The sequence below is a fragment of the Triturus cristatus genome, chromosome 6 (assembly GCF_964204655.1).
Source record: "Triturus cristatus chromosome 6, aTriCri1.1, whole genome shotgun sequence".
NCBI lineage: Eukaryota > Metazoa > Chordata > Amphibia > Caudata > Salamandridae > Triturus > Triturus cristatus.
This window is the reverse complement of record NC_140589.1, coordinates 1,790,158,169-1,790,176,355: the sequence shown is the minus strand read 5'-3', so window position 1 is coordinate 1,790,176,355 and position 18,187 is coordinate 1,790,158,169. Positions and strand designations below refer to the sequence as shown.

General features: G+C 42.6%; 1 protein-coding gene across 1 annotated transcript in view; it reads right to left on the bottom strand.

The window, feature by feature from the left end:
• Window positions 1-18,187, bottom strand: part of SCARA5 (scavenger receptor class A member 5) — a 1,100,058-nt gene that overhangs the window by 612,806 nt on the left and 469,065 nt on the right. The window contains exon 4 of the mRNA XM_085613113.1: window positions 8,525-9,199. Coding sequence (XP_085469239.1) covers window positions 8,525-9,199 — 675 coding nt within the window. The remainder of the gene's footprint in view (window positions 1-8,524; window positions 9,200-18,187) is intronic.

Below are 18,187 nucleotides of genomic sequence, written 5' to 3'. Positions count from 1 at the left end.
GAACAGGCTGTCAATCTTCTCCTTGGATGTGGTGCACGCACAAGACTATCTAATATGTGTTAAACCATTTGTTAATGTCATCCCCATTTGACCTGCCAGCCTTAGGGTGGTATTCTCGATTTATGACTCTGAGCCCTTTACCACTACTAACCAGTGCTATAGTGCATGTGCTCTCTCCTCTAAACATGGTAATATTGGTCCATGTACAATTGGCATATTTAATTTACTTATAAGTCTGTAGTACAGTGCACTACATTTGCCCAGTGCCTGTAACTTAATTGCTATTAGTGGGCCTGCAGCTCTTGAAACCAGAGTGACTCCCAAGGCTAGTTGGCTGACCTCCTGATTAGAAGCCTCAGGGACAAACCAGGCTTCCAACAACCTTGCACCTGGACTCTGCCATCTGTGAATCTACCCTACCAAGTGGTGCCACCCCAGTCCTGGACCCTTAGAAGTGGGCCTCAGGTGCTTGCCAGTGGAACTGATGGATCTTCTCTGCTAAGCAATGCATCCCAGAGAAGAACCAACGCATCTCCTTGGCTGAGCGGCCCCTTCCCGAGCAGAACTAATGCATCGCCGCTGATGCGTAGATTGGACCTGTTGCAAAGATCAGGTTCGCCTTGACCCCAGCAGCCTCCATGGTGACGCCAGACTCTGCATTGCAGACTCGCAGCTCCTCGGAACTGGCGCACCGCTTGCTGCATGCCGTATCCCAGATGATGGACTTCACATCACAAGCACCATCAATTGGACCTTCGACAATGAGGCAGCAGAACCTCACACCATAGACTCGCCACATCTCGAAACCAAATCATCGCTTCAACTGCACAACGCATCTTCGTTCCAGATCCATGAAATGCTCTGCAACCATGATTTAAGGTACCCTGTTCAGCGGGCCTAATTTAGTCCCTGTAGTCGGCCTGCACTCCAGCGAGGTCGATCTGAACTTGATTGATTTTGTGCTGTTCCGGCACGACCAGTTATCCCCAGTAGAGCTTTCTGGTTTTTGGTGCTATTTTCACTAAAAACTCTAAAATTCAAGATCTCCAGATCTACTAATTGGATTTTTGTCATTTTGGTCAAGTATCATTAACTACAAATTACTCTATTTTCATTAATCTGTTGTGGACTCCTTTTGTGGTGTGTTGTCACTGTTTTATTGTTTGAAGTGTTGCACAAATACTTTACACATTGCCTCTAAGTTAAGCCTGATTGCTCTGTGCCAAACTACTAAGGGGCTGAGCACAGGTTAATTTGGGGTTGGCCTGTGCCTTATCCTAACAAGGATTGTGGTTGCTGCTTGACTATGGTTTACACACCAGGAAACCAACAACCCAGTTTCTTACAATTCCCCACCACAAAGCTAGACACCGGGTATTTGAGGATGTGGACCATTTACCCTCCTCTAGCCACTTCTCTGTAACTGTCACTAACTTCACTGGACTATGTAATACCCTCCTAGCTTTCATATCCTGTTATTTCTGGCTCACCTCATAAGCCAACAGCATTTTCTTTTCCTTCCATGATAACTGGTTGGATAGCTTTTTCTCCTTCATGGCTAGAGTGGCCATTTGCTGGTAAGAGAGGATCCCCCTCTCCATCCACAGGGACCTTTGTCAACTGTCTGGTAGCAATAAATATTGCACCACAGGGGAGTCATCAGGGGTCAGGTGACAGCTGGACCCTGACAGGAAAACCTTTTTTGGTTTTAGGTAGGGAAGTACATTTTTTGCAAAAAAGTGGCATTATAATAATAATATTAAATCTCTTAGTTGGATTAAAAGTTGCTAATTATTAGTCCTCGGACCATTTTTCTAGCTCCTTCCAAACTGAATCTAGCACTTATTAAAGGTAATAATGTAAACCAATGTTAAACTATAGGACAGTCAGTCTTGCTACACTGAAATCCAACTTTGTTGTCTTTTCACTGTCAGAACATGTAAAACATAAATTGTACATCTCCTACTTTTTAAATACCATGCACCCTGCCCTATGGGCATTTAGATCCTATATTTGGGGTGATCTATAAGTAAGGCTCCTGGTTTTATGGTATTCATTTTTTAGACATTTCCGTTTGTTAGTATCTATCTTTAGTTTTTGCTCCCTTTAATTATATTTATTCATATTGATTTGTGTTTTGCAAAATGATTAACCAGAAACTAGTATATTTCCACATTTATTTAACTGATCGAGGTACAGCTTGTAAGATGGGAAGGATTGACAGCTTGTGATTTTTACTGCTAAAAGAAGCCTTATATAATGCATCACTCATTTTAAGTATTCTAACATGACATTAACATTTTTGTACAATACACAACTGCAAGTGTTTAAAACTCCATTTGAAAAAGGTTTCCTTTTTCTAACACCCATGTGTGTTAACCAAAACTGGCAGTCATGATTGACGTCAACAAAGATCGCTGAACAGAAGAACTATTTCCCATTGTTTCCCAGAATTAAAAATAAATGCAGAGAAAAAAATAGATGTTGTTTTGTCTATTTAAATGTAAAAATTATTGAAAAAAGACAACTGAAAGCCTTATAGTATTCAAAAGGAAGATTTAGGCCTGGCAAAAGGTTTATTTTGCCGGGTTGATATAGCAGTTTTAAAAAGGCTCACCCAGACTACAATCGCAGGCTTGGAGACATGTTTTACAGTGCTACGTTAGTGGGTGGCACAGTGAGTGCTGCAGTCCACATGTAGCATTTGATTTACAGGCCCTGGTTACATGTAGTACCATATACTAGAAATTTATCAGTAAATTAGATCTACCTATTAAGCATATGTCAGTCTTACTGTGTTTAAAAGGGAGAGCACAAGTCCTTTTAGCAGAAGTAACGTGCAGAGTGCTAATGTCAATAAAAACGAGTTCAGTAAAATAAGGCAACAATCTCAGGTGGCCCTGATGGAAGGGCACATTTTCAAAAGAGTAAACAAATTCTGACAATGCATGGAATAAGTTAGGAACAGGGTAGATCAACTGACTGACTGCAATGATATACCGCCAGTACCTGTAAAGGGTCTCCCGGGTCTCTGACACTAGAAGTAGGGAATGTAGCAGGATAAGGTAAACTCATAATGAAAGCATGGATGTTCATAAGGAGCAGATCTGGAGACATGGGGTGAAAAAGCTTAGCAACAGTAGAGTGGACACATGAACACATTGGGTGCACAGAGTGATCCACAAGTCACAGGACTACAGTGGCCTAAGTGTTAGAAGGACAGATAGCCCATTAAAGCCAAAGAGCTTGAGATGCACAGGCAGATAAAAAGAACATTTGTAATCAATCACAGAAGCAAATAAACAATTTCCATTGAGAAATTAAACTATTATATGACATGAAGGTAATAGAAAGATCAGAAATTGATCATGATATCTTGATGGCCATGTTGTCAAATGACTATTCTGTCTCTGACGACCCAAATTGGATATGCTCAAATATCCTCCAAACATAATAGTAAGCACAAATAGAAGGGCAATACCATGTACATGGGAGAAATGTCACAGAGATATTCCTTTTGGCAACTTAGAATTAATACTAGGATCTGATCATGGCAAGGAAATAGCAGTTTTTGACTCATTCAAGTTAGTGGCTGATAGGGTGGCAGCTGTATGGTCAGCTACAAATCTGCCCAGGGGAAGGAGCGCAGTAAGTACTCAGACTAGATGTACACAGAGTGCTGGAAGAAAAAATGGAGCCTGCACTCTCGCTGGGAAACTGACTATCTGGCCACACAGGCAGCCATTTTTGAGAACTTAGGAGAAATTATAAAAGATGACTCTCTAAGAAAAAAGTAAATGCTCAAACAAGGCTATGGAGTGAGATCCATGATGCTGTAAAAGTTAAAAGACACAAAAATATCCCAAGAGCTGGTATTCTTCAGCTGCTCTTATGCGGGGGGAGGGGAATAAGACTAAATAACATATTGGAGCAAATGCCTCTGTATTCCAGCGTCAAAAACTGTATTATAAAATCTGTGACGCAGATCAATCAACTGTTATAAATGCTTGTTTGTATAAATAGGAAGAGTCCGATTCTGTAAATAAGTTGCTTACACTATTCTCTGAGATAGTGAGAGCTGTTAATGGCCAGAGAGCTAACAAAGTGCCTGGTCCAGATCTGATCCACAGACATTTCTATTAAGAAGATTTCAATTTTTGGGCATGGATCATACTTAAGGTTTCCAACGCTGCACTCACATCAAATTCTATTCCTTCATGTTGGTGGTCAGCTATTATACTTCCATTACATAAAAAGTAGCTGAAGGGACCTAGCAAAATACAGGCCAACAGGACACATATTAGATGGACTCCAAAAGTGATGTTCTAACGTTGCTTGGCACCAAAGCGACAATTATATTGCATACAAAAAATGCAGTTTTAATGTCCCTGAGAATTGCTCAAAATACGTATTCAATTTCAACATTACCACAAATGCTGCTCACACACTGAAAAAGCTCCTGTTACTCTTCAGCAATCCTCCAGTGCAGTGCTGAGGTTTGCAAACAAAGTCAGCAGCCAACGGCTGTAGGAAAGTGCCCCTTTTTGCATGTTTGCGACCCACTTTTTGCCTAATGTTGATGTACTTTTACTGAGCATGCCCTGGGTTCCTGCCAACCAGGTACCCAGGGCCTATGTTCTTTCCCCAAACTGTACTATTTCAAAACCTAATTGGCAACTCTCTGGCCACATGCAAGTCTTTTGTAAAAGGTACCCTAGGTACCAAGGGTACTGTGAGCAGGGAAGGACTCTAAGGGTTGCAGCACATATTGTGCCACCCTTAGAGGTCCTGTAACTTTACACTCACACACAGCCATTGCAGGCTGCATGTTTTGGTGCAGAATAATGTGAAGAGTCGACATGGCACACATCCCTGAGTGCCGTGCCTACAATCCACTGCCCTTACATAGGTAAGCCACCCCTCCAGCTGGGTGCACTATACCAATGGTGAGGTTACGGGTGCATGAGCCCTGTACTTCTACAGTGTCTAAGTCCATTCTTAGACATATGAAGTGCAGTAATGCCATAAAAGGTATATGGTGTAGGAGTTTGTCATTACAAACTCCACAGCACCATAATGGCTTTACTGAAAACTGGGACGTTTGGTATCAAACGTCTCAGCACATTAAACCCACACTGATACCAGTGGGGGATTTAATAAAAATGCACTCAGACGGCATCTTAGAGCTGCCTCGTGAAAAAGTACCTAACTCTAGTGTCTTGGCTAGCTGGCTACTTGTCAGCTGCAACCACCAGGCATGTTTCTGGACCCCTGGGTCGAAAGCCTAGCAATCACGGGGTCCTGAAACAAAGTAGATACTTGGATGAGGTGTCAAGCCTCCTCCCCCAGGATGGGCTTGGTTCATGAAGGGGACTCTTGAAAGGCTTGCCGCCTTTGTGAGCTACCCCAGCCATTTTCTGCTCCCAGCAACTGGTCCTCAACGGTTCTGACCGCCACTTTAGGTGAGAGAACCGGCAGGATATCCAAGAAAGGAGGAGAGGTGTGCCCACCTGTGCCAACCCCACCCATCAGGTGGGGGAGGCAATGTGAAGCACAACTCTCAGTCTCCGCCATCTTGAAGATGGGGGTCCAAGCCAACAAGAGGGAGGCTTCTGCCCCCTCCCACTGGAGGGTGGCATAATAGGGGGTGTACCCACCCCAAGGAAGGGACCCATTGGTCCCAACCTGTACCTACCTGTAATGCCCCTAAATTTAGTATTTAGGGACAACCTTGACTCTTGCCACCTCAGACAAGAAGAAACAAGAAGAAGGACCGAAGAGCCGTGCTGAAGAAGAAGAGGAGGACACCAACTGACTTGACCCCAGCCCTACCTGCCTGTCATGACCTCAAACTGCTACAGGGAAATCCTGATGTGTCCTGCAGCCAACAGCCCCAAAGAACCCAGAGGACCTGCCCTGCCTTTTGAAACCAGACTTTGTCTCCCGTGAGCACCAGATTTGCTCACCTACAGACTATGGCTCCAGCCAAATCCGCGAGTCTGCACCACTCTGCACTCAACGCCCCATCCTGAATTCGGGTGGTCCAACACTACAAGGTGGTCTCCCCGGTGATCCTGAACTGGGATCTCGTGATCCCTTACCTACCTCAAGTCTCAAACCGACACCTACAGGCCCTTTCTGGAAGATCCCCCCCGACCACGACCGGAGCCGGTAAGAAAAACACGATGTCAAAAGTCACCCCTGCACCCGATGTCCCATGGCCTTGGGTGGCCCAACTGATGCTAGCCCAGCATCCCAAGACATCCCAACTTACCTCTCCAAACAGTGGTCACCTATAGAAGGTCTTCGTCCCCAAGCCTGCAGCCTTCGTTGCAACCAGAGAATCCCCATTGAAAACAAAAGGGCACTCGATGCCAAAACAGCACCCTGCACCCGACTGCCCCTGTGCCTTGGTGGGTGCACCTTGTGTGCTTAATCATATCCAAGACCAGGTCCAGAACCAGTCCCTTTCCAATAACTGTAAAATGCCCTGGAACATTGCAGTCTTGCAAAGCCTTTCCTGAAAACACTCCATGACTGCAAAGATGCAGGTTGGAAAAAAGACATGCAAAACTTTTCTATGGAAAAATGTGATGAAGTACTCTAAGGGGAAGGGATAAAGTAGCAAGGAAGCCTCGAACACATATATATTGTTTTGCATTTAACATGACAATTTCGATTCTGTGAAGCAATAGATAAAATTAGACCAAAATGTTACAGTTTGTTGTGGCAAGTGTCATTTGTTACCTTTATATAGTTCATGTATTTTCGTTTAGCTGTTTTCAAGTTATAAACAAAAATGCAAGTGGGAGCTGTGCATGCTGGGAGCATGTATATATTAAGTGGATGTTTGGAAGCACCAGAAAAATTTGAAGAAAGGAAAAAAGCTTTCGGATTCGCAGAATTGACCAATGATCATGATAATTACAGAAACCACACAGCCTGACTTACTGGAATTCTTGGCAGAATATACCAGTGATAATGATCATTGCAGAAACAGCACAATCTGACTGGCTGGAATCACTCTGTAAAAATGTAGAGGCCTCCCAACTTGGATCTATCATATTTGACCACAAACATTGAAATATTCGTACATCAAAGAAGTGTAAGCTACAAAAAATTGTCTTTTAACAATTAACTACATGATGACGTGGTAAGCATTGTAGCATGTAATTGAAGCATTTCATTTTTGCTATGGGAAGAAACACCATTATGTTTAATACAACTCCCAATGTTTAAGAACATGATGAGGAAAAATGAAAAACAAATAGCACAACAGGAGAGTGGATTCTCTATTACGCATAAGTGGCTGGGCATTGAGCCTTTTCACTTATGCAAATTATGCCCTGGATTATAATACACCCTGAAGAGGGGTATAAAAATAAAACAAAAGGCCCATCACTACCTTCCGCTTGGTCTGACTAGGGCTGCGTCGGTTAAAAGCACACCTAGACATTGAGAAAGATTGAGGTATAAAAAAACTCAACTGGCTAAGTAGGAAGGTGTTGGCCAAACCCACTAACCTTATCATTGCCTCTACCTTGCTGAAGGACTGGGAATTTCCCCAGGTCCCATATTCCTCCTACCCACATTTTCTTATCCCAGTCTGGATGCAAAAATAAATGATGTGAGTTAACATAGATTAAAAGGTGTGAGATGGAGGTAGAGATGGTGGACATTATAATGTAGGTAGAAAAATGCCAGAGACAGCCATGGATTTTATGTTTATACATATTTTCACTTCAATCGTATGCAAGGAATGATCAAGGGGTTCAGGGATACATGCCCTGTAAGATGTTCTGGTAGGAATCCAGATTTGAACGCTTTTGTTTGGGGCTGATTTCAATATGAGTAGCGTGGGAACAGGTTTGACATCTGAGCGAAGGACAATGCAGTGTAGAGAAGTCAAAAAGAAAGAATGATCAAAAGGGGGAGGTAGGTGCAATGGGGAGGGTAGTTACTATGAACAAATAAAGGTAGGTGGGACGTGTTTGGGGTGTACCAGCAAAAGTCTCTGGCAAAATAAGAAGAAGCGATGTCATAAGCAGCCTTGAATGCTAGGGTAGGGTGAATAGACTAAGCCTTGTTTCTAGCTGAAAGTTGACCAACTTTGAAATGATGGTGGAATTGTGAAGTGGGTGGTAGCAGAGTACTCAACTACAAACATATAGTTTTGTCAGTGGAGAGAAGACTTCCTGAGCAAGTTGCTGCAGAAATCCAGCCCACTCATCCTGGGTACATTGATGTTTTTTTTTGCAGAACTCAATGGAAATAGTGAATCCATTTCTTTATATTGAGCCACTGGCAAAATGATGCTTTGGTTTTTGTGGGAGATCAAGAATATTGATGCTCAACTGAGAATTAAAATTACATCAATATTTCAGGGCCAACAGTTATACAGGTCTGTATCAAATCAATGTGTCTCCATAATGTGCTTGTGTCTGACGAACAAACCAACCCTTTACTAAAATGCTTTTGTTCAAATCACAAGTCCATATAGTTTTCTTTATAACAAAAAGCTTACCCTGCATTACAGAGATGTTCTTCAGGGCTATGGAGTGCTCCCAGTCCTTTAGTCGGAGGTCTTCAGTCACCTCGTTCAGAATGGACATTTCATGCTTTAGCTGCTGTTCCAGAATAATATGCAACAGCCTCATCTGCCGGGCATCCTCACTGGCATTCGATATCATGATCTGGAGATCTTGGATCCTGGTGTGGTGGATGCCTACGTCATATGAGATGGTCCTGTTTACTGCATTGAGAGTTGCATGAACGTCGATCATCTGGTCAGCCAGTCCTACAACTTGTGTGCTTATCTGCATCAAGAGGTTGTCATGGTAGTTCAACGTAAGCCTGCTGCTATTTGCATCCAAAGACAGGCGGTAGGTCTCTAGCTGGTGGGAGTCACTCAGCTGATTCAAGCTGTCTGCCAGTCTGGACACAGTTGCGTCAGTGCTGCTAGACTGGACCTGAAGGGTCTGGACAACCTCCTCCAATCTCTGAAATGACTCTGTCAAGTGAAGCAGTGTGTCTGAATGGTTCTGAAACATGTCCTGCAGTTTCCATATGTACTCCATGTTATCACCTTTGAAGGACATCTGCATTAGTTTCATTTGAGCGTCGCGAAAGCTCTCATTTAAGCGATTTACGGTGCTCATCAATACTTTCAAATCTTCTGGAGAGCTCTGAGGCCTAGAAACTAGAGAAGCAAAAGAAACAGAATGTTACTTGCAATAAGAAGATTAATTGGGAATAGTCCAAGCTGATCTTATGCAAGTCTATCACTGATAATTGTATTACCCTGAGATAGCATGAAGAATCAACAATAGTGAGTAAAAACATTAGATATTAGCGTACTGATTGACATAAACACAGATATGCTGTTTCGATCAATGACGAGATATGGTGGTTCCTGAGTAGGCAAATCACCCAGGGCGGCTAGCTGAGGTTACCAGATCTCCCCCAACCACAGCGAGGTTCCTTCAGTCTGGTGGGCAGTACTCTGCTGACCGACCACCAGGCTCTAATTGCAGCCTTTATCTCACAGAGTCATTTAGACCCTGCAGGCAGCTGGCCAGTCTGTCAGGTTGAGAGGGTATGATCCTTGCTCGCCTGATGGAGGACTGCCCACCAAATGTAAAGATCTGCACCAGGCAGGTGCATATTTCAGATGCGGGTGTGGTAGATCCTTTGGAGACATTGAGCTTTACTAGGTGGATGATATACTTTTTTGCCTGCCCAGCAAATGTGCTGTTTTTCCAAGAATCAAATTCCCAAAGCCTGAGTTTGTTTCTTGAAAACAACAAACAATGGCCCTAAACCGCAGTAAGTTTTCTTACTGTGAGTCAGTGTTTGATATTCCTGTCCTGGAACATGGCTGTCCTGAGCAGGGAAATAGCAATGGCTGCCTTACCTTAAATAGGAAAGTGCAACCATTGATATGTGCTTGTGCCTCAGTTTTTAAGAGCCACCAGGTCAGAGGCTTATGTTAGAGGAGTTAGCTGAGGTTCTGCCAGTTTAAGTCTGGTGCTTCTCCAAACTAACCCTGGGCGTAGTTCGCGAAGTAGCACTTCGCGAAGCTACGCAAAGTGCAGTTCGCACTACGCGGGCTACGCGTAGCACTTCGCGAACTGCGTAGTACCTTGTTCGCACTGTGCCAGATGTCGTTTTCAATGATTGCACAGTGCGGACAAGCAACCGGCAATGTGCAATCATTGAAAATGGCATCTTGCACAGTGCGAGCTGTAGTTTTCTGCTGCTCGAGTAGATTTTTACTCGAGCGGCAGCTTTCTCAACGCGAACTGGTAGTTTCTCATCGCGAGCGGTCGCGAGCATACGCGACCACTCGCAATGAGAAACCTGACATGCTCGCGTTGGGAATCTCGCCGGGAGGTTTATTTTCCATGCTCGCGATCGCCAACTTGATGTTGCTGATCGCGAACAAGGAAAAAGTCTCGCCGGGATGTCATTTTGCTTGCTCGCGGTCGCCAACTTGACGTTGAGGACCGCGAGCAAGCAAAAAATGACCGCAGCACTACGCAACACTACGCTACGCGTGTTCGCACTGTGCTACATGCAGTTCGCGTAGTGCGAAGTAGCGCGAACTTCGCAAACTACGCGAGCGTAGCGTAGTGCTTTGCCCAGGCTTACTCCAAACTAAAAAACTAGAGGATTTATGGGTTTGGTGACGCAGAACCCCTCATTCCACTGAATTCTAAATGATGACCTCAGTCAGATAAACATTCAAGCAGCTGGCAGATGCCAACCCGCCAAATGGCATCCAAGTGAGGAGTTTGTGTTATCAATGCACTGCTCGAAGGTAAGCCAGTTAGATGTTATTAATGACAATCAGAACCACTCACCATCTTTATTGTATGCATTAAAAACAGCTGTGAGAATCAGACTCAGATTGAGAAGCATATTATAGATTTTCACCGTGAGGAGTATTTGCAGGATTTAAATGTGCTTCATATATCCCATAGAGTCGGGATGCAATTCCGCCAGGGATTCACTGCTACCCAATGATCACCTTTAATGCACAACTGTACCATGTGAATGATGGATGAAAGCACAACACATGGAGGGATCCCAGGATATCCAGTGGAAACAAACCACAAATTATTAGTGGAGCAGTGTAATTTTTGGCTCCACCCTTTCACGTCACAAAAAGGCAATATAAAGGTGCATTTAGCACCTGTTCTCTGTGTGCCTAACGGCTTTAAAGTAAAGTTTTGCTCTTGACATCATTATTGAAGTGCATTCACTGTAGGATTAGAGAATTCATATAAACTGTGTGCAATAACTCGTGAAATGAGCATTTGTTATTGTCTAGGTGAATTAATTAACCATTCTCATACTATTAGGATGTACTAATTGTAGAAACAAAATTGATTTATGTAAAGTGTGCACTAATGTTTCATATTTGCATTTAAATGTAGTTCCTAGTCACACTTATATACTCGCATTCAAGATTTGAATGTATGCCACATATGATATGACTCTGATGTACTGACATTTTACATTTATTAGAGTTTACAAGTGCACACACATATTAAATGTGCACTATTGATTTAATACTTTAAGTTATCCTGACTAACCCTATGTTTCGTCTTTCATAAAATGCTGTTTTCCATTCTCTGCTTGCATGACTTTTTCCTTGCAGGTACGTTTAGATGGTATGTTACTTTGAAAATAGATACAAGTACTAGTGATATAGAGAGAGTGAGAGAGCCGAGAAAAGGACCTTGACAAGGAACATGGAGAGCCAGAGTCTTAACTGAAAGTGTCCATTCAGCATATGGTATTAAATCAGCTGGAGCAGCTGCTCAGTTATTATATAATCTGGCTAATGAAATGATATGTTATTGAATTTCTACATTTCTTAAGAGTTTTTTAAATATATATTAATTGCTTTAATATGTAGTCTAATGTGTACATTTTACTATGGATTGATGCAATTTTAATGCATCAGGTTTCATTTGTTGGTATTTTACGGTTGATCTCTTTGTAGATCAAAAAACTTTAACAAAATCTTGAATCTTGAAATCTTGAGAATTGTGCCCATTCAGCACTGTTACAAACAATTTCAGGTGACACAGAACAGTACCTTTCCCATGTTTGGCCTGGGATATTTAGTGAATGTTGCAGCTTACAACATGAGAATGGAAAGAACAATGAAGCCCTTGATGATGCAAACAGAGACGTGGTACTCTGGAGATTTTGGTGGAAATAACTAGTGTTCACAGTGTCCGAGTTTAGGCCACTTTCCTTTGGACTTTGAGAGGTTTAGACCTCTATGCTTATTCCCTTTGATTACTTGCTGAGTGTGGCTTAGGCTAACATTTTTCCCCTGACCCAAGAAGACTCCCGTCAGAGCTTCTGAAAGGCTGACACCTTCCTATACCTTCCAGCACTTTTTCACATCTTCCTATTTTTCTGCATTTTCCTGATTTTTGAGATCTTGTTAGGTTATTGAACCATCCTCCTCAATTTTGAGTTAACTGGGAAGATTTTTGACTTCACTCATGAACAGAAGAGAAAATTAGAAACTCTTCTCTGATTATGAAATCTTACTATTATCCTTTGTATTGCTGAGACTGAACTTCTTGTCTGCCTCTTATTCGTACTCCTAACCTTTTTTAGGAGGTTGGTTTTTCCGGTCGTTATTCTGTATGTTTAATGCATTGTACTAAGATTTGTTTATCTTAACCTGACTGCTAGCTTCTAATAAGCTTTCTTAACCATAGTCACTGATTCCTGGTTCTTATTGTGCAGCCAAATGGATTACATGGTTAATTTAAAGGGATTGATTTAATGCTAACTCCCTTTACCTCTCAGTCAGCAAAGAAAAGGTCCACCCTATACTCGATTGTAAGAGAGTTAGCGCAGAGCGCTGCACCATTAGATTCACAGTGTATGGACTCAGAATCAATCTCAGAGTGACAACATGTTTGACAGTAAGCAACAGCATCACAATATGCTGTCAAATATTCAACAACTTTGCACAAGGGTGAATAGAAAGTTGAATGACGGTGCATGCCAAGAAAGTTCTCATAACAATTGCTGAGTCAAGACCCTTCCTGGGATCCAAGTCTATTCGCGACTGAAATACCTGCTTGAAATGTGCTTGTAGAGAAGGCTTTGCTAGTATTTTCTGCCCCACTTACTACCTTTCATAATTTACCTTGCCACTGAAGACAATGCCGTTCTTCCATTTGAATAGCAGTGGTGCCATATTTGCTGAATAAGGCAATGAAAATGATATTTTAGAGTGCATGAAGAGTAATACCACTGGCACAATCGTATTTACTAACGGTGGGTGGTGAACTCCGCTCCACCAGCAGAGTTTGCAGAGTTTTGCCAACTCCGAGCTCTGCTGGGAGCGCAGAGTTTGGCAAAAAACTCTGATTCCGCCGCATGGCGGAGTTTGCCCCTGCCGCCCACCAGCTAGCATACCTTTTGTGAGCTGTGTCATCATCCAGTGGGCGATGTTGTTTGGATTTCTCAGAGGGTGGTGGCGGTATGGTATTGTGCATCGTGAGCAGACTCAGATGCTAGATGTGAGTCTGTGTGTTTCGGTTCCCAGCAAGGTGGTGGTGATGTGGCACCGTGCCTTATGTGTAGGGGCAGGTACCCGTGGTGAGCCATAGTGTATGGGAGGGAGTGCCGGTGACATTGAAGAGGGACCAAGCCATTGCTGCGACGCCACAAGTGGGCCATCTCACGGCACACTTTTGTATCCGGCACACAATAAAACAGATAATACAGAGTCAAATTAAAATAGTAATGGTATTTTTTTTATTGTGCTTTACATATAATTTAGTTAGAGTATTTCTAAGCGGTCAATACCGTAAAATCTAATGAAGCACTTTCCTTCATGCTAATCTTTAGTGGAATACATTTCACCATAAAGTTATTAATTATATTACAAGCAAAGGTGTAGCAATAAAGGAGATTTGTTTATTGTCATTGGAATTATGAAGACCGCTGCCTCTTCCAAGATGGGCCTTAAATTGTGTGGCTTCTGGCGCAGAACCTGCAGGGGAGCAGCAGGTTCACCTTCTCTGGCTGGCTCACCTCACACGCAGTCCAACCACATGCAGAGGCCTTGGATGCTAGGCTGTCCGCATGCTTCTCCCGGGCTCCAGAGTGGTCCCTGTGGGGCTGCCAAGCCTGCTCACATGAAGAGCCATCTGAACACTCACCGCAGCCTGAACCTAGAACCCAGGGGTGACTCCTCTCAGACCACTTCACTCCCTCGGAGCGGGTGAGCAACATTGCAATGTCGCAGTGGAGGGGGAAGAGCGGTTTTCAATCATACTCAGGTGAGGGGATACATGGGTGGGGCAGAACGATGACCTTTATCAAATAAACTTAAAAGGCCGGGATTGTGGGGGCTTACTTAAGGGACTTATAACCAGAGTAGCTGGAATTATGTGCAGGGGAGAGCAAATGTGCGCAATTCCACTGAGTTTTTGGGCAACTTTGCGGAATTCCATGTAGTGCAACTCTGCAACCTCTGCCCACCCACTAGTATTTACCTGGAGCGCTGACAATCCTCAAATCCCCACTTACTTCTTGTCACTAGCACCTTTGGTTGCCATGAAAACCTGATATAAATATAATATTGCATACCCAAGCATAGTCTTAAAACCTAGGCTATTCCACGTCGGATATCACATAAATATTTTAGGTATCTGCTTTACTTCTGCTGGTAAATTAACTTAAAGATGTTTCAAACTCTAAATTCAGTGCTTTAACTATAAAAAGAAAATGCAGACTGGAGAGGTATTTGCGAAAAAAATAAACTTTGTGCAGATGGTGGGAGTCCAAGTTCGTGACTCCTTCTATTTACCACTTGTGATCTTTTTGAGACTTTGCAGACACTCAAAGGGAAGTGATGATTTCCCAAGGTCATTGGGTAGGAAGCAAAGGGGGGCTCAAATGGTAACCTCAGTTCCCCTAAAACTTCCTGAGGTCTGAAGCAAATGAGCAGAATGTCAAGAACATTGTAGCTATAAACCGACCATGACCTGAAATGCTCTGATCCTTCCTCAATGAAAGTTAAATGTATTTGGAGGGCAGTATGGAAACACTTAATGTTCTGAGATGTGTTTAATGGGGAATACAAACATTTTATGTAAAATCTTTCGTTTTGTGCAGTACGAAATTGTATGTGCACATATGGGTACATAGATGCAGTTACGACTAAGTCAATGGAACATTCTTAAGCAAATTGAGAGACTTTAGCTCAAAAACTCATATTGTAATGAATTACAAATAACCCCAGTTTCGCTCCAAAAATGAGAAAATATGAAAATGCTAAATAATAATGAATTTGATTTTAAAATGAATGTATTTATGAGAAAGAGAAAAATATATTAAATAAAGTTTTAGAGCACACTGTTAGAAACTGAACACAGATAAAAAAGAGATTCTGCCCTTTGGCGGTGTGCACCAGATTTGGGACTTCTCTTGGTGGACGACTTCATTGGGCTCAGCTCCCAAGCCACAGAAAGTGGGAGAAAACCTAGGGGTCTTAATCGATGACTCCTTATCCATGCAGGAACAAGTCAACGCTACGTGTGAGAAATGCTTACTTAAACTCCTGAAAAAACTCTTCTGCTGGACTCCTGTTGACTGGCGAAGAATACGGGAATGCACTTTATATGGGTTGGGCTTCCTATCTCTTCACTCAACTTTAGTTAATTCAAAATTCAGAAGCCAGGCTTATCTACAACAAAGATAGATTTAGCTAGACATCAACTTGTCTAAAAACCCTCCACTGGTTGCCAATGGGCAAAAAGGCTAAATTCAAACTTCTCAGCCATGTACATAAAGCACTTTAGAAATCGGGCCCAGCAATACTATGAACTAGAATTTTATAAAACAGCTCCAAACTTGAGAACACAGAACTTAGCACTAACCAAGACCAAACACATAAAAAAAATAAAGAACTGGTGGCCACTCTTTTTCTCATCTAGCAGCAGCCCAATGGAACTTACTACCTCTTGACCTCCACCTCTTGGGCAACCATATTAAATCCAGAAAAAAACCTAAAAACCTGTTTTTTCTCAGACTGACTTTATGGTAAATGAATTAGTCTACACTAAAAGAACGCCTTCCCCTGACATTTGAGTTTTCAGCATGGGTGTCTCCAGGGATGGTCACTAAGGAGACAACATGTAGCATTTGGGACAAAATCTAGTAAGCATCTCACTGGTGAACAAAACCAAGTAAATCCTGTTTAAATGACCCCCACTGCCAGCACTTGACGAGGCCATATAGAATTTCAAGACAAAACAAGAAGCAAAATATCAGCCCCCACAGATAACTGCAAACACAAGGGATGTTGTGTGTGTACGTGTGTGTTTATGTGCGTATATGTGTGTGTGCATCTATGTATGTGTGTGGGTGTTTGGAGGCACCCCTGTTGTCTGGAAAAGCTAAGGAATGCAAGTGTGTATCCGCTTGTGTCTTCCTCTTTGTACGTTTGTGTATATTTGTGCGTATACATGGGGCTATGTGTGTGGGTGATTAGGGAGAGCTCTGTCATTTATTGGACACCTATAGATTTGGATGGCCATCCCTGGCGTAAGGGTGAAGATTCCTTACGGAAAGAGGGATCCATGACATAATGTGGCATTCCAGAAATCTGGTGGCCTTACTGGCATATGATGGGTAACTCTGGCAACTGGTTGCTGACTGCGGAGTGATAGAGTTATTCCTGGTATAAGGCACGCATAGATTTCAGCGATGCTGACATCTATGTGAGATTCCGCATTCGTCTAAAGGTAGGTATTTCAGCGACTTAAGGTGATAATCACATCCTCAGTATCTCATAGCCACCAATGCCCTCCTTAACATATGGTAGGCAAGCACCTGACACACCTGCCTTCGACCCCAGTAGTATGTTAGAAACCTTCGGAATTATATGGGCATCAATGGTATAAAATGTTAATACTGCATAAAGGAGGCATATCATCCCTATCATCATGACAACTGGTGGCAACCCAGTAGCATATTTGTCATCCCCATTGTTTGTTGGCCACCACAGGCATCTGTTGGCCATCTTTAAAATAGGGCGGCTACTCCTGATATAGAGTTGGCATCCCTGATGCCAGGTGACCTTACTGGTGTCAGGTGGCCACTCCTGAGATACATGCGCGTCTCAGGCCTGTGGTAGCCATTCCTAAATTATGTCAATGAATGGGTGCTGTGACGGACTCTATTGATTCCTTTGTAAATTCCCCAGGGGCACAGCTGCAGAGAGTGTGTTTGGGGTGTTACACCCCCCCTAATAAATGTATTTTTGGATAAAAAGTTGGGTACGAATGCTTTCAGTTGGGTATGGTGAAGTGTCTGTTGGATTTCATCGGGGATTTTTACATATACACAGACAAAAACACATACACGTTCTCTCTCACTCTCTGTTTTGAATAATCTTCAAAAATGTTGGCTATTTTACAAAATATTGTGTTTTCTCTAACTTAGTAGACTACCAATCCACATTCCTCTCCCTTTCCACTGCCCTTTAAGCCTCTCTCATGCGCTCTCCTCGTCACATAATGTATTTCTAATAATATATGCCCACATGATTGATTGAAGATCTGAAGCTCACACCTCCACCAATCTCAACGACCAAGCTATGTGCCTGTATTTTCCAAAGAAATTTAAATTTTTTCCAATAGTCACAGTGCCACCCTGAACTTAACATACACATGAAGGTGTTATGTGTTTCCATAAGATGTTCCTAGTCAGGGGGAAAAGGCACAAAAAAATAATTGGCAATATAGATAGTTCTTGATTGAAGCTGAAGAGCTTCACAACAGTTGGGCAGCAAGATATCAAACCTCCCCAGAATCATTATCAGTGTAAAGAACAAGTCTTTCATAAAGTACAACACTGAAGAACCTAACATGGAAAACAGCTGCAGGAAAAAGGAGCGACAATCAGCTATAACAAATATGTAAGGTGGTGATCAAGGCAACAGAAAATAGGGGAATAAAAAATTTGAAACAGGATTCAATAAATTCATCTGAGCTCTAGGCTCTCTTACATAAAAAGTAGAACTGGAAATGATTTCATAGGAAAAAGATTGAACACCATATTAGAGAGGGAAGCTCTTGCAGCAGAAAATGTGGCGACCAGTTCGATTTTGACCAATATAACCCTGCCAACACCCATC